Source organism: Trichomycterus rosablanca, chromosome 15, assembly GCF_030014385.1.
Source record: "Trichomycterus rosablanca isolate fTriRos1 chromosome 15, fTriRos1.hap1, whole genome shotgun sequence".
In the NCBI taxonomy this organism is placed as follows: domain Eukaryota; kingdom Metazoa; phylum Chordata; class Actinopteri; order Siluriformes; family Trichomycteridae; genus Trichomycterus; species Trichomycterus rosablanca.
This window is the reverse complement of record NC_086002.1, coordinates 29881640-29904621: the sequence shown is the minus strand read 5'-3', so window position 1 is coordinate 29904621 and position 22982 is coordinate 29881640. Positions and strand designations below refer to the sequence as shown.

Genomic DNA, 22982 nt, shown 5'->3' with positions numbered 1-22982 from the left:
TAACCACACCCAGGCATGAACATGAATTTCTCACAGGTGAAAAAGTTTAAGTTTAAACTTATTATTTAAATACAGCTTATTTTACTCAAATATTTTGATTTAAAATAATGGTTGAACAGATCATTAAAGGGATAAAAGTGCCACACGTTTTGTTAAACTCTCTTGAGTTTTGCTTTAAATTAATTATGCCAAAATTATTTTTTTGTTATTGAAATATACTACCCAATTAAAAAAATGGGACAGTATAGAAAATGCAAATAAAATAGATGCAGTGTTTCTTACATTTACATTGACTCACATTCTAAAAACTTTGGAACAGGAACATTTAGGGCTAGTAATAAGTTAAAAAAACAACTAAATAATGTCATGATTTCAAACAGGTGATGTCAACAGTTGATTATGATCATGAATTGGCACAAATCATGTTCAGATGAAAGGAAGAAAACAGGTTAATTGTTAAGGTGGTTTACAGGCTTAAAAGAACAATCTTTATATTTAAAATGACCGCTTCCATTTATACTAACAGCATTTACTTTTACTTCTACTTTTAATATTTAAGTACATTTAATATCAAATTACTTTTGATACTTACATTAAACATCATACTTCTAGACTTTTACTCAAGTAATATTCTAAAAGGTGACTTTTACTTCTATCAAAGTAAATTTCTGGTAAGATACTTGTACTTTTACTCAAGTATGACCTTCCGGTACTTTATACACCACTGCTGGTTTGTGATAAACTTATACATTATTGTGCAAAAATTTGACACCCCGAGCCTACATTTGTTTATTAGATTTTGTAAGTGAGCTTTTCTGGTCTCCTAAAAACAAACGGTGATGAAAGGTTTAGCGATACCACGTCCAAAAATGCATGTCAACAACTAGCGAGCGATCAAAGTTTGTGCGGTAATATCAAGCATAAAATCAAGAACAAAAAAATGATTGAATCTGAGTGAATTTGGCTACGTGAGCAGCATGGATTGTTCTATAGTGAGTTGGAGGTTAATAAATATTGTTTAGAATGCAGCGTTGGTGTTATGCTTTGTAGAGATGATAAGGTCAGAAATAATGTAAAACTTGTGTGCTGATGCATTTCGATATAAACTATATTACGCCCCTGTCCCACCTGTTTATAACTTCTCCTTTGCTTTTTCACTCACACTGTATATTGCGTTCTTGGCTGTTAGCCAATGATGCTGTAAGCACTCACTGCCTGTTGGGCAACTGATATTCAGATATCTGACATGCTAAAAATCTCGCTTTGGTCACCAAGCGCAAGCACTCAGTTGTTGAGTAGTTCACACATAGCGATTGAGAGCCGTTTCGATTGCTGAGCAAACGGCAAGTTGCTTCCGAGCCGACAAATCCAGCACTGACCAGTCACCAGTCATGTCATTAGAGGCTAGAAGTATCAGAAAGCAGCACATGATTCCATGTGCTAAAGAGACTTAAATGCAAAACAAAGATGCATACGGCATGCTGCCCACGTGTCGGCAGGGACGTGGGTTAGCTTCTATCTTCTCGGTCTAGGTACAGCGAAGGAGGTGTATAAATAGCTTATATTTAATTCACTCGGAGACCAGTGTTGTAATCCAGCTCTGTTTATTATGCTTCCGAACTCTCCTTACACTTCCTTATTACGCACCCACAGAACTCTGGGTAATGTCGTTCTCACCATACAAAAAGTGTCAGATCTTAAAATGTGTCTAAAAGTAACATTCAATTTAGTAATTAAAATTTTAATGCTAACTATTTTTGTACCACCTACTAACGTGCAGTTTGCTAATTTTACTGAGTATTAAATCTGATGTTAAAAGGTGGAATCATCAACCACTGAGCACCAAAAACATCAGGACTAAATATGACAAAGACTCAGGAGTTTCAGCAGTAAAGTACACTAGATCACTTTTGCTGAGATCTGAGGATGATAGCATAAAGTGAATTGATCTGACTGATGTGTAATTATATAAATGTTTGATTAATAAGTTAATCACACAAACACTAATAGTTAAAAGTACGAAACTGAGAAGGTGCAGAACTACAGTGCTGCAGTCGGATCTCAAAATGTGTCTGAAATTAACATTAATTTAGTTAAGTAAATATAATGCTAACAGTTTCTGCACCACCTACTAACTTGCAATCTGCTGATTATACTGAGTAGAAAATGTAATTTGAAATGGTGAAAATTATCAACCACAGAGCTCCAAATACATCAGGACTAAATAATGATGTTCAGTAATAAAGAGAGAAATGTAATAATAATAAACAATCTTTTTAAATAAAGACACTCATGTTAGCATGAACAGGGCACTCGGGTGATTCAGCGGTAAAGTACACTAGTTTACTTTTGCTGAGGTCTGAGGATGTTAGCATCAGTGGCGATTTCTCTAAGACTGCAAGGAAAGCTCAGCTTCCCCTAAAATGTCAAAAATTAAATGGTCGAATACAGTGGGGCAAAAAAGTATTTAGTCAGCCACTGATTGTGCAAGTTCTCCTACTTAGAAAGATGAGATTGGTCTGTAATTTTCATCACAGGTACACTTCAACTATGAGAGACAAAATGAGAACAAAAAATCCAGGAAATCACATTGTAGGATTTTTAAAGAATTTACTTGTAAATTATGGTGGAAAATAAGTATTTGGTCACCCACAAACAAGCAAGATTTCTGGCTCTCACAGACCTGTAACTTCTTCTTTAAGAAGCTCTTCTGTCCTCCACTCGTTACCTGTATTAATGGCACCTGTTTGACCTCATTATCTGTATAAAAGACACCTGTCCACAGCCTCAAACAGTCAGACTCAAAACTCAACCATGGCCAAGACCAAAGAGCTGTCGAAGGACACCAGGAAGAAAATTGTAGACCTGCACCAGGCTGGGAAGAGTGAATCTACAATAGGCAGGCAGGTTGGTGTGAATAAATCAACTGTGGGAGCAACTGTAAGAAAATGGAAGACATACAAGACCATTGATAATCTCCCTCGATCTGGGGCCCCACGCAAGATCTCATTCCGTGGGGTCAAAATGATCATGAGAACGGTGAGCAAAAATCCCAGAACTACACGGAGGGACCTGATGAATGACCTGCAGAGAGCTGGGACCATCAGTAACACACTACGCCGAGAGGGACTCAAATCCTGCAGTGCCAGGCGTGTCCCCCTGCTTAAGCCAGTACATGTCCAGGCCCATCTGAAGTTTGCCAGAGAGCATATGGATGATCCAGAAGAGGATTGGGAGAATATCATGTGGTCAGATGAAACCAAAATGGAACTTTTTGGTAAAAACTCAACTCGTCGTGTTTGGAGGAAGAAGAATGCTGAGTTGCATCCCAAGAACACCATACCTACTGTGAAGCATGGGGGTGGAAACATCATGCTTTGGGGCTGTTTTTCTGCAAAGGGGACAGGACGACTGATCCGTGTTAAGGGAACGGGGCCATGTATCGTGAGATTTTAAGCCAAAACCTCCTTCCATCAGTGAGAGCATTGAAGATGGAACGTGGCTGGGTCTTCCAGCATGACAGTGATCCCAAACACACCGCTCAGGCAATGAAGGAGTGGCTCCGTAAAAAGCATTTCAAGGTCCTGGAGTGGCCTATCCAGTCTCCAGACCTCAACCCCATAGAAAATTTGTGGAGGGAGTTGAAAGTCCGTGTTGCCCAGCGACAGCCCCAAAACATCACTGCTCTAGAGGAGATCTGCATGGAGGAATGGGCCAAAATACCAGCTACAGTGTGTGCAAACCTGGTGAAGACTTACAGGAAACGTTTGACCTCTGTCATTGCCAACAAAGGTTATGTTACAAAGTATTGAGTTGAACTTTTGTTATTGACCAAATACTTATTTTCCACCATAATTTACAAATAAATTCTTAAAAAATGCTACAATGTGATTTCCTGGATTTTTTTTCTCATTTTGTCTCTCATAGTTGAAGCGTACCTATGATGAAAATTACAGACCTCTCTCATCTTTCTAAGTAGGAGAACTTGCACAATCAGTGGCTGACTAAATACTTTTTGGCCCCACTTTATGTACAGTTGTGTTAACATTTCATTGACTACAAATGCGTTAGAACACATCCATCTCGAAGACGAGTTCGTTCAGAATCAGCTACTTATCACAAATCGACTGACTCAAACTTATCATACATTCCCTTAGCGTCAATGCATTTGCCCGTAGAAGCTGAGCGTCTCTCCACTTCAATGGGACTGCATGGAAAGTTTTTTTTTCATTCAGACGTGGAATAAACAGAGCTCAGTTTACATGAACATGACGTGTAAATTACATGTTTAGACTCATGCACTAGTTTTATACAGAATGTAGAATTTCACCTGAAAGCAGGAGCAGAAGTATTTGTACCTCTAACCCTGAATGTTAGTGACGGCAGTTTCTACATAGAGCTTCCTGATAATTATTAGTTCAGCTATGATGTGCAAAATACAGCAGTGAGAGTGTAACAATTACAAAGTAAAATATAGTGAGTAATTATGGAGTGTAAATTTAATTTTGATAAAATGATTGAACCACTTCATACTGGAAAGGACCATGGTGGATCCAGATCCGTAGGAACATACACTTTTCACACACACACACACACACACACACAGTCACTCTCATCATGAGCTGCGTCCGGAATCGCATACTTACAGAGTATGTACTAGACTGGAGGAAGTATGCACTACTTGGCCGGTAAAAAGGTACATACTTTCAGTACAGAAGTATGCAGTATGCACACAACACCGCTACATACTACATCCGCCATCTTACCAACGTCAAGTGATGACGTGAGAACGTGATGACGTGAAATTTTTGGATATTTATTTATTCGTCTTTAAAATGTTTTATTTTATATATTTTACTTACACTTGTGAACAGAGGACTCTGTTTTCCACTATCTTTCTTGGTTCTTATTCTGCTTTGAATGCCTATGCAGCTCCAGTTGCATTATGGGATACATTAGCGGATCGCAAGTGTGCATCGCTTTCATTCTCAAACATGGCTGCCCAATAAGTAGGTCATCCGGGTACTTCTCGCATACCTCTTTGTGTATACTGTGTATTCGGACATACTAACCGCTCTCACAACCTCATTTCACGTACTATTGAGTATGGAAGTATGCGATTCCAGACGCAGCTTATGTTTTAGTCTGGAGATGAAGATCAAGTTGTCATTCATAATCAGTGGGTAACATTGTATTAATTCTCAGTCACTACATGGCTATTGTTAGCGCTTCCACTATTTTGGACTGTGTAGAAATGTGAAGCTCCACCCCTTTGTAAATCAGTACAGTAGAGCAGTCCTGCTATTGTTTAATTCATCAATGCAACTGATTTTACTTTTATCTGCAATGCAGTCTGATCTATTATTTCTCTCCAGGTTGGCTGGTTGTGATCTAACAGAGAAAAGTTGTGAAGTTCTGTCCTCAGTTCTCAGTTTAAACTCCTCCAGTCTGAAACATCTGAACCTGAGTAACAATAAACTGAAGGATTCAGGAGTGAAGCTGCTCTCTGCTGGACTGGAGAATCCACACTGTAAACTGGAGATACTGAGGTAAGATCTTCACTTTTACACTGTAGATACAGAAGATCAGTTTCACTTTGAAGCATCATTTTATTAAAAGTTGAACCTTGGTAGATGGTTTGTTTGGGACTCTTTGGAGTCTTCATACTTCATTAAATGCTATCATGATTGTTTCTTTACTGTAGCTCACTAACTTACATGAGATTAGATCCTAAACTAGCAGCACCTGAGTTTCTGGTGTTGAACCTGCTATAGGAATTGATCATGGATGAAGCAAAATGTGATTCAGCTTTAATCAAAACTCATAACTGCTATCTTCATCTTCTCAGTGTTCCTCTATACAGGAACATAATTACTTTGTAAGGATTAGCTTTTTATATGGCAATATTTATAGATGTGACTGCAACGTTCTTTAGCTACAAGCTAGTAACCTGTTTATATTCATCTGTAATCAATTCCACAGCAGCGTGAGCACCAGAAAACATCTACTGCTGGTTTAGGATCCTGAGACTGTAAGATTTTAACCAGAAATCATCAGTTTGTGTGGTTCAATTAGCAACTTAGCTCTGACTTAGCATTTTAGCTCTAACACAGTTTTTTACATCGTGACTCATTGACTCAGTTACATTAACCAGTTGGGTGGGTAGTGTCGTGTCTTCCATAGCGATGATGTATTGATGATGAAGGAGAGCCGTTGACACTGAGCCGTTTCATTTGCCATTAAGAAGTTTATTACAGGTTGAATACAGTATCGGTCAGACAGTCCGGCTTTGTCTGAGAGAGAGCTTGGCCAATTCTTCTCTGAGCTCACAGCTTTAACTTTTTCCTTATATACATTACATTACATTTTTTAGCATTTAGCAGACGCTTTTATCCAAAGCGACTTACACAATGAGCAATTGAGGGTTAAGGGCCTTGCTCAGGGACCCAACAGTGGCAACTTGGTGGTGGCAGGGCTTGAACCGGCAACCTTTTGTTTAGTACCTTAACCACTAAGCTATCACTGGCCCTATATACACTGTGTGCACAATTATTAGGCAAGTTGTATTTTTGAGGATAAATTTTATTATTGAACAACTACTGTGGTTTTATTCAATTCAAAATGTTAATAAACCTCAAACCTGAATATTTAAGAAAGTGAAAGTGAGGTTTTGGCTTTCTTAGGAAAATAGCTATGTGTGCATAATTATTTGGCAACTATTAGTGTGCAGAATTATTATGCAACTAAATAAAAAAACTAAAATTTTCTCATCTCACTTGTTTATTTTTATCTGTTAAAGTGAGAATAATAAATAAACAACTTAAAATTAACAAATAAACATTTCTGACCTTAAATAAAAAACAGTGACCAATATAGCCACCCTTCTTTTTAATAACAGCCAAAAACCTTCCATTCATGGAGTCTGTCAGTTTCTTGATCTGTTGATGATAAAATTTTTGTGCAGCAGCAACCACAGCCTCCCAGACACTGTTCAGAGAGGTGTATTGTTTTCCTTCACTGTAAATCTCCAATTTAAGAAGGGCCCACAAGTTCTCAATAGGGTTTAGGTCAGGTGAGGAAGGGGGCCATGTCATTATTCTTTCATTTTTTAGGCCTTTACTGGCTAGCCACGCAGTGGAGTACTTTGATGCATGCGATTGAGAATTATCCTGCATAAAAATCATGGTCTTCTTGAAAGATGTAGACATTTTCCTGTACCACTGCTTAAAGAAAGTGTCTTCTAAAAACTGGCAGTAGGTTTGGGAGTGGATTTTAAGTCCATCTTCAACCCGAAAAGGTCCAACTAGCTTATCTTTAATAATACCAGCCCATAGCAGTACCCCACCTCCACCTTGCTGGCATCTGAGTAGAAGAGGAGCTCTGTTCCTGTTACTGATCCAGCCACGGGCCCATCCATCTGGTCCGTCAAGAGTCACTTTCATCTCATCAGTCCATAAAACTTTTGAAAAATCTGTCCTCAGATATTTCTTGGCCCAGTCTTGACGATTTAACTTATTTGTCTTGTTCAGTGGTGGTCTGGTTTCAGCTTTCCTTACCTTGGCCATGTCTCTGAGCACTGAACACCTTGTACTTCTGGGTACTCCAGTTAGGTTGCAGTTCTGGAATATGACAGCACTGGAGGATAATGGTTCCTGGTACCTTTACGTTTGATTCTTCTCAAATCTTTGGCAGTTAATTTGCATCTTTTTTTCTTAACACGTTTATTTTGACCCTGTTGACTATTTGCAACAAAACGTTTGATGGTTCTGTGATTACGGCCCAATATCTTAGCAATTTCAATAGTGCTGCATCCCTCTGAAAGACATTTGACAATTTTTGACTTTTCAGAGTCACTTAAATCTCTTTTTTGGCCCATTTTGCCTGAGAAAAAGAAGCTGCCTAATAATTATGCACACCTTAATATAGGGTGTTGATCTCCTTAGGCTACACCCTCCCACATTACACAAATACACAATACCTGATGTGCTTAAATACAATAAGCATTCAAGTTTATACAGCTTGGAGTTGAAAAAGATGCATAAAAATTATGATATGGTCAAAATACTCACTTGCCTAATAATTGTGCACACAGTGTACGCGAGTCTACGTGCAAAACACATGTTCTATTAAAATTTACCTAAAGTTCTCAGAAAGGAAAACATGGCCTTACGTTTACCCTAAAAGAGCACCATGAAATGAGTAAACGAATGACAGGTTTGGGATGATTCTATAGAATCTTGTTTTCCTAGCAATGGGGCCATATTTAATGATTAACAGATGTAAAAATACCTCATTAGCACTGTCGCCTCACAGCAAGAAGGTCCAGGGTTCGATCCCCAGTTGGAGCGGTCTGGGTCCTTTCTGTGTGGAGTTTGCATGTTCTCCTCGTGTTTGCATGGGTTTCCTCTGGGAGCTCCGGTTTCCTCCCACAGACCAAAAACATGGAAGGGAGACAAAGTGGAGACACTAAATTGTCCATGACTGTGTTTGACATAGAACTTGTGAACTGATAAATTTTGTGTAACCAGTTGTGTGTGTAAAACATGTTACAAATCCTAATAAACAAACAAACACTAACCAGTTCATCCAGGTCAAAGGTGTAGTGGGGAAACAAATTGGAAACACACCCTGGACAGATGCTGCTTTTAAATGCACGTCAAGCAGGAGGTTTCGCTGAGATCAAACTCATTTACCTGAATCGATTGTGTTCATGTGGTTTGTGTGGGAAGATAAAAAATATGGAGGCTGTCAAGCTTATATATTTATTTTATTATTTGTGTTAATTGTAGATGTTTAAAAGTGTTACAGTTAAAATGAACATACAAATGGAACACTATTATTTGATATCCACCCTCAATGAACCCTTAAAACTCAGTGTTCACATCCCAATAACTACAAATGATGCAGTACTAGCTGCACCACTGTACCATACATTAGGAGTGTGGTGGTGATTAACCTCATTTGTTCTGTTCTCTGTTAACAAGCTAAGCTAAGACAACAAACAAACAAAAAAACAGTACAAAAACAGCAGATAATCTAATTCCTCCTCTCTTCTCTCATGATTAATTCGTTAAGCACCATTAAATGAACTAGAACTGAAATCCCAGGTTTCATTGGTTGGTGTTTGGGAGGGTTTTTGGTTTTGAATGTGTAGATGTTGTAGTGTGATTTTTGCTAAATGATCTACCAGCTAACAACAATCTACTAAATACTCCTCATTTGGAATCTTTAAAATGTGGAATCCACTTTAAGTCTGAAATCACATTTTACACTCATGCTAGAATGATTACTGATTCAGCATCATCAATTTAACTGCTTTCACTTTCATCTGCACTGCAGTCTGGGTAATATTATCAGATCTGCTATTCGGATTCCATCTTCTGCTGCAGGGTGACGTCTTACATTTATCTGATTGATCTGATTATTTCTCTGCAGGTTGTGGGGTTGTGATCTAACAGAGAAAAGTTGTGAAGTTCTGTCCTCAGTTCTTAGTTTAAACTCCTCCAGTCTGAAACATCTGGACCTGGATAACAATAAACTGAAAGATTCAGGAGTGAAGCTGCTCTCTGCTGGACTGGAGAATTCACACTGTAAACTGGAGATACTGGAGTAAGATCTTCACTTTCACACTGTAGATACAGAAGATCATTCATACAGAAACTGTTATTGATGTGTGTATGAGTTTGATATTTTACTCATTTTCCCCACACAAGATAAAACACTTTATCATTAATATAATAGGGCCAGTGATAGCTCAGTGGTTAAGGTACTGGACTAGTAAACAGAAAGTTGCCGGTTCAAGCCCCGCCACCACCAAGTTGCCACTGTTGGGTCCCTGAGCAAAGCCCTTAACCCTCAATTGCTCATCGTGTTCCGCTCATTGTGTAAGTCGCTCTGGATAAAAGCATCTGCTAAATGCTGTAAATGTAAAATGTAAATATAATAGAACAGTTTTACATGTTGAAGATTTCTCAGTGATGTCTGGTTGTGGATCTGAATGGAGATGGAGGTGGGGGATGATCATGTATGATTTTTATTAAATTTTTTATTTAATTTTCCTCTACAGGTTGAGGAGATGCATTATTACAGATGAAGGTTTTACTGCTCTGGCTTCAGCTCTGAAATCAAATCCATCATCACGTCTGAGAGAACTGCAACTGTACCAAAATTATCCAGGAGAATCAGGAGTAAAACTGCTCAAAGATCTACAGGAGGATCCACAATGTAACCTGAAGAAACTATAGTGAGTTTCTGTTGCTTTATATACACACACACCTAAGCACACAAACATGCACACATTACACACAAATGCACACATTACACACAAATGCACACATTACACACACACATGTACACATTACACACACACGCGCACATTACAAACACATGCACACATTACACACACACATGTACACATTACACACACATGTACACATTACACACACACATGTACACATTACATACACATGCACACATTACACACAGATTCACACATTACACACACATGTACACATTACACACACACATGTACACATTACACACACACATGTACACATTACACACACATGCACACATTACACACACACATGTACACATTACACACATATTCACACATTACACACACATGTACACATTACACACACATTCACAAATTACACACATGCACACATTACACACACATTACACACACATGTACACATTACACACACACATGTACACATTACACACACACATGTACACATTACACACACATGCACACATTACACACACACATGTACACATTACACACATATTCACACATTACACACACACGTACACATTACACACACATTCACAAATTACACACATGCACACATTACACACACATGCACACATTACACACACATTACACACACATGCACACTACACACACACATGCACACATTACACACACGCACACATTGAACACACATTACACACACATGCACACATTACACACACATGCACACATTACATACACATGCACACATTACACACACATGCACACATTACGTACACATGCACACACATTACATACACATGCACACATTACACACACATGCACACATTACATACACATGCACACATTACACACACATGCACACACATTACATACACATGCACACATTACTCACACATTACACATTACACATTACATACACATGCACACATTACACACACATGCACACATTACATACACATGCACACATTATATACACATTACACACACATTCACACACACATGCACACATTACACACACATTACACACACATTCACACATTACATACACATGCACACATTACACACACTTGTACACATTGCACACATGCACACATTGCACACACATGCACACATTGCACACACATGCACACATTACACACACATGCACACATTACACACACATTACACACACATGCACACATTACACACACATGCACACACATTACATACACATGCACACATTACATACACATGCACACATTACATACACATTACATACACATTACACACACATTACATACACATGCACACATTACATACACATTACACAAACATTACATACACATGCACATATTACATACACATTACATACACATTACATACACATGCACACATTACATACACATTACATACACATTACACACACATTACATACACATGCACACATTACATACACATTACACAAACATTACATACACATGCACACATTACATACACATTACACAAACATTACATACACATGCACACATTACACACACATTACATACACATTACACACACATTACATACACATGCACACATTACATACACATTACATACACATTACACACACATTACATACACATGCACACATTACATACACATTACACAAACATTACATACACATGCACACATTACATACACATGTACACATTACACACACATGCACACATTACTCACACATTACACATTACATACACATGCACACATTACACACACATGCACACATTACATACACATGCACACATTATATACACATTACACACACATTCACACACACATGCACACATTACACACACATTACACACACATTCACACATTACATACACATGCACACATTACACACACTTGTACACATTGCACACATGCACACATTGCACACACATGCACACATTGCACACACATGCACACATTACACACACATGCACACATTACACACACATTACACACACATGCACACATTACACACACATGCACACACATTACATACACATGCACACATTACATACACATGCACACATTACATACACATTACATACACATTACACACACATTACATACACATGCACACATTACATACACATTACACAAACATTACATACACATGCACATATTACATACACATTACATACACATTACATACACATGCACACATTACATACACATTACATACACATTACACACACATTACATACACATGCACACATTACATACACATTACACAAACATTACATACACATGCACACATTACATACACATTACACAAACATTACATACACATGCACACATTACACACACATTACATACACATTACACACACATTACATACACATGCACACATTACATACACATTACATACACATTACACACACATTACATACACATGCACACATTACATACACATTACACAAACATTACATACACATGCACACATTACATACACATGTACACATTACACACACATGCACACATTACACACACTTGCACACATTACATACACATGTACACATTACATACACATGCACACATTACATACACATTACATACACATTACACACACATTACACACACATGCACACATTACATACACATTACATACACATTACACACACATTACACACACATGCACACATTACATACACATTACATACACATGCACACATTACATACACATTACATACACATTACACACACATTACACACACATGCAGTGGTATTTCTGTCTTATTGTGGAATCAGAACTGCTCATTTGCAAAACTTCATCTGTATCAGGGTTCTTTAGTGAACAATGAATCATGTAAAATGTTCTATCATTGTTCCAGGTGGTCTCTGTGTGTGTGTGTGTGTGTGTGTGTGTGTGTGTGTGTGTGTGTGTGTGTGTGTGTGTGTGTGTGCATGCATGCGTGTGTGCTAGTGTGTATACTGGTTCTGATTGTGTTGAGTCTGATAGGTGACTGAAACATCTGATCATGTCTGATGTCTTCTACAGCTTCTGATTTTAATAAATGTTGAATTATGAGAAGAAGAAGATGAAGAGCAGTGGAGATAAACACCATCTACTCTTCACACTGGGATTCTATATGACGCTTTGTTCAGCTTCTTACTGCTCAAATCTGTAAACATGCTTTCTGTATAACTATGATCTTCTCTCATGACATCACTTCCTGTACAAGATCAACACTCTCAAACCTTAACTGCTGATAGACCTTCATCTCCTCCTTCTATACGTCAGTACTGAAGCAATGAAATTGGAGAGTCCATTCTGGTACCAGCTGAATTAATCTGATAGATTGAGTTAAGAGCTGCAAAACAGGGTGAGGGTCAATGAGGACTTTTCTTTAGAAAACCCTGTATTAGCTTGATGCATTAGCATGCTGTTCACTATCTAGAAAGATATCCTTTATTTGTCATATATACATATACAGATGTACAGTACAATGAAATTCTTTCTTCGCATATCCCAGCTGGTGTTGGAAGCTGGGGTCAGAGCGCAGGGTCAGCCAACTTACGGCGCCCCTGGAGCAGACAGGGTTAAGGGTCTTGCTCAAGGACCCAACAGTGGCTACATAGCAGAGCCTGGATTTGAACCGCCAATCTTCCGGTTGATAGCCCAAAGCCCTACCCACTAGGCTACCACAGGCCCCTGACATGTAATGAAAGAAGTAATGACATGTAATGAAATCTGACATGTAATGAAAGAAATTTAAAGCTGGAGATGTTATGATTCTGCCTGGAGAACATGAGGAGGATTACTCAAGAGCCCAGATAACCTCCAAGGATCTTCACTGGGAAATTACAGACGGTAGTGAGATCTTAAGGTTAGAACGTCTTCCTACATAACCACAAGATGCTTTGAAAGAAACTTTGTTGAATGGTCAGAAAAGACCTAAAAAGACATCAAACAGTAGAGGTCCTGGGTTGAGGGGTACATAATCCCATTTTTGCACCATACATTTTAACCAACTAACAATAAAATAGATTGAATTAGTTATTAATTATTAATGATGTTAAATATAGAAGATGATGATAATGTAAATATTTGATAAAAGATGCAGTAAGTGTAGCAGTTCTGTTAATGATTAATAATAATATTAACCCTCTGACACATAGTGGTCACTACGGTGGCGGCTATTTAATAGCTGTTTATTTTTTTTTACAAGCACAGGTTTCCATGCTTCAAATGCATATCGACCTCTACAATGGACACTACAGTTTCAATCATTTCACTTCTACACTGATTTGTTGTTCATTCTCCATACAGGTGATTTAAGTTTATGTTTATGATTTTTTTCTTACTCCTCTGTAGTGCTGACAGTCTCCTCATCATCTTTTATCAGATGCACTTTATTTTTCTGCTCTTGACAATAAACACATACACAACAAGATTTTGAATTTATGCACATAAATGCAGCTTCATTCTGCACTAGTTTTAATAAAATAAATAAATAAATATTATTTTAAATCATGATACAAATGGTTCTTTTAACTTTGAAATGTATGTTATTTTAAAAACGAACAATTTGTAACTAGAGAGTGCATTTCCGAAGAAAATGCGAGTGTGATTGCCGTGTGCCGGTCGGGCGGGCGTGCGTATCCCAATGTTTTATCCAACTCACGGTGTCATCAGTGGACTTTCAGATTTAATATGGAAACGGCGTCGACATCTCAAACTTTCAAAAAATGAATGGAAGTGAATGGAGCCGAAAAACGGGCGTGGCAGGTGGGCGTGGGTTCGAATCCCCATGCTGTATCTGAGTCGGGGTTACATCAGTGGGCTTCACGATTTAGAGTTGGAACGGCGTCGATATCTCAAACTTTAAAAAAATGAATGGAAGTGAATGGGACCAAAAACCGGGCGTGGCAGATTGGTGTGGGTTCGAATCCCCATGCTGTATCTGAGTCGGGGTTACATCAGTGGGCTTCACGATTTAGAGTTGGAACGGCGTCGATATCTCGAACTTTCAAAAAATGAATAGAAGTGAATGGGACCAAAAACCGGGCGTGGCAGGTGGGCGTGGGTTCGAATCCCCATGCTTTACCCAAGTCGGGGTTACATCAGTGGGCTTTACGATATAGAGTTGGAACGGTGTTGATATCTCGAACTTTCAAAAAATGAATGGAAGTGAATAGAGCCGAAAACCGGGCGTGGCAGGTGGGTGTGGGTTCGAATCCCCATGCTGTACCCAAGTCGGGGTAACATCAGTGGGCTTTACAATTTAGAGTTGGAACGATGTTGATATCTCGAACTTTCAAAAAATGAATGGAAGTGAATGGAGCAGAAAAACGGGCGTGGCAGGTGGGCGTTGGTTCGAATCCCCATGCTGTACCCATGTCGGGGTTACATCAGTGGGCTTTACAATTTAGAGTTGGAACGGCGTCGATATCTCAAACTTTCAAAAAATGAATGGAAGTGAATGGAGCCGGAAAATGGGCGTGGCAGGTGGGCGTGGGTTCGAATCCCCATGCTGTATGTGAATGGGGTTACCTCAGTGGGAAGTGAGCGTATCTAAATGCTGTATAGAGCTGCAGTGGGTTTTTTGGGGGGTGTAAATACTTTATCTGTATCTGAATCCTAGCTCTCGTTTTGAGCTGAAGGCCGGTATAGGAAATTCCCATTCAAAAAAATGAATGGAAGTCAATGGGGGCAAAAAAGGGCAAAAAACTTAAAAAAGTGGGCGTGGCCGGTGAACGGGCGGGCCGATCGAAAACCTTTCTTCAAGAAGTGACGTCAATAACGTGCCGGACGATTTAGAGTTGGAACGGCGTCGATATCTCAATTTTTCGAAAACGAATGGAAGTCTATAAGAAAAAATCTTCGGAAAAACGGGCGTGGTGGGCGAACGGGCTGGCGGATCGAAAACCTGTATACAAGCGCTCTATTCCCGTATGGGCCGGACGATTTGGCGTTGGAACGGGGTCGATATCTCGAAAACTGCGGGAGAAGAAAGCCGGACAAAAACGGGCAGAATAATAAAAATAACTAGAGAGTGCATTTCCGGAGAAAATGCGAGTGTGATTGCCGTGTGCCCGTCTGGCGGGCGCGCGTATCCCAATGCTTTATCCAACTTGGGGTGTCATCAGTGGGATTTACGATTTAGAATTGGAACAGCGTCGATATCTCGAACTTTCAAAAAATGAATGGAATTGAATGAGACCAAAAATGGGCGTGGCAGATGGGCGTGGGTTCGAATCCCCATGCTGTATCTGAGTCAGGGTGTCATCAGTGGACTTTACGATTTAGAGTTGGAACGATGTTGATATCTCAAACTTTTAAAAAATGAATGGAAGTGAATGAAGCCGAAAAACGGGCGTGGCAGGTGGACGTGGGTTCAAATCCCCATGCTGTATCTGAGTCGGGGTTACATCAGTGGGCTTTACGATATAGAGTTGGAACGGCGTTGATATCTCAAATTTTCAAAAAATGAATGGAAGTGAATAAAGCCGAAAAACGGGCGTGGCAGGTGGGTGTGGGTTCGAATCCCCATGCTGTATCTGAGTCAGTGTGTCATCAGTGGGCTTTACGATTTAGAGTTGGAACGATGTTGATATCTCAAACTTTTAAAAAATGAATGGAAGTGAATGAAGCCGAAAAACGGGCGTGGCAGGTGGACGTGGGTTCGAATCCCCATGCTGTATCTGAGTCGGGGTTACATCAGTGGGCTTTACGATATAGAGTTGGAACGGCGTCGATATCTCAAATTTTCAAAAAATGAATGGAAGTGAATAAAGCCGAAAAACGGGCGTGGCAGGTGGGCGTGGGTTCGAATCCCCATGCTGTACCCAAATCGAGGTGTCATCAGTGGGCTTTACGATTTCGAGTTGGAACGGCGTCGATATCTCGAACTTTCAAAAAATGAATGGAAGTGAATGGAGCAGAAAAACGGGCGTGGCAGGTGGGCGTGGGTTCGAATCCCCATGCTGTACCCAAGTCGGGGTGTCACCAGTGGGCTTTACGATTTACTTTTGGAACGGCGTCAATATCTCGAACTTTCAAAAAAAAAATGGAAGTGAATGGAGCCGAAAAACGGGCGTGGCAGGTGGGCGTGGGTTCGAATCCCCATGCTGTACCAATGTCGGGGTTACATAAGTGGGCTTTACGATTTAAAGTTGGAACGGCGTTGATATCTCGAACTTTAAAAAAAAGAATGGAAGTGAATGGGGCTGAAAAACGGGCGTGGCAGGTGGGTGTGGGTTCGAATCCCCATGCTGTACCCATGTCGGGGTTACATCAGTGGGCTTTACGATTTAGAGTTGGAACGGTGTTGATATCTCAAACTTTAGAAAAATGAATGGAAGTGAATGGGGTTCTTATAGGTTAAATAAAGGTTGTACAAATAACCATTCAACAACCATTCAGAAAAAATGAATGGAAGTCAATGGGACCAAAAAACTGTAAAAAAGCGGGCGTGGCAGATGAACGGGCGGGCGGATCGAAAAGCAAAAAACACAAAGTTATTTCAATAACGTGCCGGACGATTTAAAGTTGGAACGGCGTCGATATCTCAACATTTTTTCAAAAATGAATGGAAGTCTATGGGACAAAATTTCCGGAAAAACGGGCGTGGCGGGCGGACGGGCGGGCGGATCGAAAACCTGTATACAAGCGGTCTATTCCCGTATGGGCCGGACGATTTGGCGTTGGAACGGGGTCGATATCTCGAAAATTGCGGACGAAGAAAGCCGGACAAAAAACGGGCAGAATAATAATAACTAGAGAGTGCATTTCCGGAGAAAATGCGAGTGTGATTGCCGTGTGGCGGTCGGCGGGCGTGCGCAGGTCGGGGGTGCGCAGGTCGGGGGTGCGCATGCGTTTAGAAGTGGTGCGGTGCTTGGGGTGTGAATACTTTCTCCCAGACAGGCCACTGTATCTGTGCACAAGCTGTGGTGTGAGCACAAGTTCACTCTGGGTGTGTTTGAAAAGCCAAACCTGTAAATAAATGCATTTCTGCACGTTTCTACTGCTTACAAATCAGTACTCATTCATTTACATGTGATTATCACTGTAGGGGCCATGGTATTGCGCAATGTATGATCGGCTGTGTCTCATTTACAGCTTTCAGGCAGAGTGCACTCACACTTCGGTCCCTACTTTAGCATATTAGCCATTCCCATTGATTTTAATGCATTCGTTAGCCTTAAAGCTAACGGATATAATATCTTTTTTTCTGTTGCAACGCGAACGATATGACGCTCACTGCTAAGTCTAACTGGCTTATAATTTCATTCTGTGCAGTGTTTTCATTTTAAAAATCACTAATACTTTAGTTACAGACCAAAATAAGTCAGATTTTTTGACGGCCGCCATTTTCTGCTCTCAGAACGGTCTGAACAGGTCGCCTACGTCATCACGTTGACGTTGTGTGGAAAGCCAAAGGTGTCAAATTTTTTGTCCAAAAATTCGGGCAAAAACGGGCATAAATGCCACACGGATGGGCGTATCCGGATGATTTTTTGGATTTGGGCGCTAATTAATGACCCGGTCGATCAAGAGTTGGAACGGCATTGATAGTTCGAAATTTTTTTCAAAATGAATGGGAGTCAATGGGGCAAAACGGGCACCTTAAAACGGGCACTGTGGGCACAGTGTTTGTTCGATCCAAAAGCTGTATACAAGCAGTCCATTCCCGTATAGGCCGGACGATTTGGCGCTGGAACGGGGTCGATATCTCGAAAATTGCGGACGAAGAAAGCCGGACAAAAAACCGGTGGAATGGTGATATTTTATTGAAAACGAAAATAACAATATCAATAGTGTGCTTGCCTTTAGGCAATCACACTAACTAGAGAGTGCATTTCCGGAGAAAATGCGAGTGTGATTGCCGTGTGGCGGTCGGCGGGCGTGCGCAGGTCGGGGGGGCGCATGCGTTTAGAAGTGGTGCAGTGCGTGGGGTGTGAATACTTTCTCCCAGACAGGCCACTGTATCTGTGCACAAGCTGTGGTGTGAGCACAAGTTCACTCTGGGTGTGTTTGAAAAGCCAAACCTGTAAATAAATGCATTTGTGCACGTTTCTACTGCTTACAAATCAGTACTCATTCATGTACATGTGATTATCACTGTAGGGGCCATGGTATTGCGCAATCTATGATCGGCTGTGTCTCATTTACAGCTTTCAGGCAGAGTGCACTCACACTTCGGTCCCTACTTTAGCATATTAGCCATTCCCATTGATTTTAATGCATTCGTTAGCCTTAAAGCTAACGGATATAATATCTTTTTTTCTGTTGTAACGCGAACGATATGACGCTCACTGCTAAGTCTAACTGGCTTATAATTTCATTCAGTGCAGTGTTTTCATCTTAAAAATCACTAATATTTTAGTTACAGACCAAAATAAGTCAGATTTTTTGACGGCGGCCATTTTCTGCTCTCAGAACGGTCTGAACAGGTCGCCTACGTCATCACGTTGACGTTGTGTGGAAAGCCAAAGGTGTCAATATTTTTGTCCAAAAATTCGGGCAAAAACGGGCATAAATGCCACACGGATGGGCGTATCCAGATGATTTTTTGGATTTGGGCGCTAATTAATGACCCGGTCGATCAAGAGTTGGAACGGCGTTGATAGCTCGAAATTTTTTTCAAAATGAATGGGAGTCAATGGGGCAAAACGGGCACCTTAAAACGGGCACTGTGGGCACTGTGTTGGTTCGATCCAAAAGCTGTATACAAGCGCTCTTTTCCTGTATGGGCCGGACGATTTGGCGCTGGAACGGGGTCGATATCTCGAAAACTGCGGGAGAAGAAGCACGGACAAAAAACGGGCAGAATAGTAATATTTTATTGAAAACGAAAATAACAATATCAATAGTGTGCTTGCCTTTAGGCAATCACACTAACTAGAGAGTGCATTTCCGGAGAAAATGCGAGTGTGATTGCCGTGTGCCGGTCGGGCGGTTGTGCGTATCCCAATGCTTTATCCAACTCGGGGTGTCATCAGTGGGCTTTACGATTTAGAGTTGAAACGGCGTCGATGTCTCGAACTTTCAAAAAATGAATGGAAGTGAATGGAGCCGAAAACCGGGCGTGGCAGGTGGGCGTGGGTTCGAATCCCCATGCTGTACCGAAGTCGGGGTTACATCAGTGGGCTTTAAGATATAGAGTTGGAACAGCGTTGATATCTGAAACTTTCAAAAAATGAATGGAAGTGAATGAGGCTAAAATACGGGCGTGGCAGGTGGGTGTGGGTTCGAATCCCCATGCTGTATCTGAGTCGGGGTTACATCAGTGGGCTTTATGATTTAGAGTTGGAACGGCGTTGATATCTCGAACTTTCAAAAAATGAATGGAAGTGAATGGAGCCGAAAACCGGGCGTGGCAGGTGGGCGTGGGTTCGAATCCCCATGCTGTACCGAAGTCGGGGTTACATCAGTGGGCTTTAAGATATAGAGTTGGAACGGCGTTGATATCTCAAACTTTAGAAAAATGAATGGAAGTGAATGGGGTTCTTATAGGTTAAATAAAGGTTGTACAAATAACCATTCAACAACCATTCAGAAAAAATGAATGGAAGTCAATGGGACCAAAAAACTGTAAAAAAGCGGGCGTGGCGGATGAACGGGCGGGCGGATCGAAAAGCAAAAAACACAAAGTTATTTCAATAACGTGCCGGACGATTTAAAGTTGGAACAGCGTCGATATCTCAACATTTTTTCAAAAATGAATGGAAGTCTATGGGACAAAATTTCCGGAAAAACGGGCGTAACGGGCGGACGGGCGGGCGGATCGAAAACCTGTATACAAGCGGTCTATTCCCGTATGGGCCGGACGATTTGGCGTTGGAACGGGGTCGATATCTCGAAAATTGCGGACGAAGAAAGCCGGACAAAAAACGGGCAGAATAATAATAACTAGAGAGTGCATTTCCGGAGAAAATGCGAGTGTGATTGCCGTGTGGCGGTCGGCGGGCGTGCGCAGGTCGGGGGTGCGCATGCGTTTAGAAGTGGTGCGGTGCTTGGGGTGTGAATACTTTCTCCCAGACAGGCCACTGTATCTGTGCACAAGCTGTGGTGTGAGCACAAGTTCACTCTGGGTGTGTTTGAAAAGCCAAACCTGTAAATAAATGCATTTCTGCACGTTTCTACTGCTTACAAATCAGTACTCATTCATTTACATGTGATTATCACTGTAGGGGCCATGGTATTGCGCAATGTATGATCGGCTGTGTCTCATTTACAGCTTTCAGGCAGAGTGCACTCACACTTCGGTCCCTACTTTAGCATATTAGCCATTCCCATTGATTTTAATGCATTCGTTAGCCTTAAAGCTAACGGATATAATATCTTTTTTTCTGTTGCAACGCGAACGATATGACGCTCACTGCTAAGTCTAACTGGCTTATAATTTCATTCTGTGCAGTGTTTTCATTTTAAAAATCACTAATACTTTAGTTACAGACCAAAATAAGTCAGATTTTTTGACGGCGGCCATTTTCTGCTCTCAGAACGGTCTGAACAGGTCGCCTACGTCATCACGTTGACGTTGTGTGGAAAGCCAAAGGTGTCAATATTTTTGTCCAAAAATTCGGGCAAAAACGGGCATAAATGCCACACGGATGGGCGTATCCAGATGATTTTTTGGATTTGGGCGCTAATTAATGACCCGGTCGATCAAGAGTTGGAACGGCGTTGATAGCTCGAAATTTTTTTCAAAATGAATGGGAGTCAATGGGGCAAAACGGGCACCTTAAAACGGGCACTGTGGGCACTGTGTTGGTTCGATCCAAAAGCTGTATACAAGCGCTCTTTTCCTGTATGGGCCGGACGATTTGGCGCTGGAACGGGGTCGATATCTCGAAAACTGCGGGAGAAGAAGCACGGACAAAAAACGGGCAGAATAGTAATATTTTATTGAAAACGAAAATAACAATATCAATAGTGTGCTTGCCTTTAGGCAATCACACTAACTAGAGAGTGCATTTCCGGAGAAAATGCGAGTGTGATTGCCGTGTGCCGGTCGGGCGGTTGTGCGTATCCCAATGCTTTATCCAACTCGGGGTGTCATCAGTGGGCTTTACGATTTAGAGTTGAAACGGCGTCGATGTCTCGAACTTTCAAAAAATGAATGGAAGTGAATGGAGCCGAAAACCGGGCGTGGCAGGTGGGCGTGGGTTCGAATCCCCATGCTGTACCGAAGTCGGGGTTACATCAGTGGGCTTTAAGATATAGAGTTGGAACAGCGTTGATATCTCAAACTTTCAAAAAATGAATGGAAGTGAATGAGGCTAAAATATGGGCGTGGCAGGTGGGTGTGGGTTCGAATCCCCATGCTGTATCTGAGTCGGGGTTACATCAGTGGGCTTTATGATTTAGAGTTGGAACGGCGTTGATATCTCGAACTTTCAAAAAATGAATGGAAGTGAATGGAGCCGAAAACCGGGCGTGGCAGGTGGGCGTGGGTTCGAATCCCCATGCTGTACCGAAGTCTGGGTTACATCAGTGGGCTTTAAGATATAGAGTTGGAACAGCGTTGATATCTCAAACTTTCAAAAAATGAATGGAAGTGAATGAGGCTAAAATACGGGCGTGGCAGGTGGGTGTGGGTTCGAATCCCCATGCTGTACCTGAGTCGGGGTTACATTTTTTTTTTTTAAGTGAGACAATTCTACGTTGCTGTGGCCGTTTAAGATCCTATCAGCAACATGTCAGGAGTTTCTCTTATTTTGTTGAGGCAATTCTTTGTTGCTGTGGCCGTTTAAGATCCTATCA

The 22982-nt window shown here is 40.8% G+C and overlaps 1 protein-coding gene across 1 annotated transcript in view; it reads left to right on the top strand.

Annotated features, from left to right (window-relative positions):
* LOC134328789 (NACHT, LRR and PYD domains-containing protein 14-like) overlaps positions 1–14664 on the top strand; it is a 42964-nt gene extending 28300 nt beyond the window's left edge. Inside the window, exons 3-6 of the mRNA XM_063010018.1 lie at positions 5376–5549; positions 9436–9609; positions 10067–10243; positions 13269–14664. Of these exons, the coding sequence (XP_062866088.1) occupies positions 5376–5549; positions 9436–9609; positions 10067–10243; positions 13269–13275 (532 nt within the window). The 3' untranslated portion in view covers positions 13276–14664. The remainder of the gene's footprint in view (positions 1–5375; positions 5550–9435; positions 9610–10066; positions 10244–13268) is intronic.
* The last annotated feature ends 8318 nt before the right edge of the window (positions 14665–22982 follow it).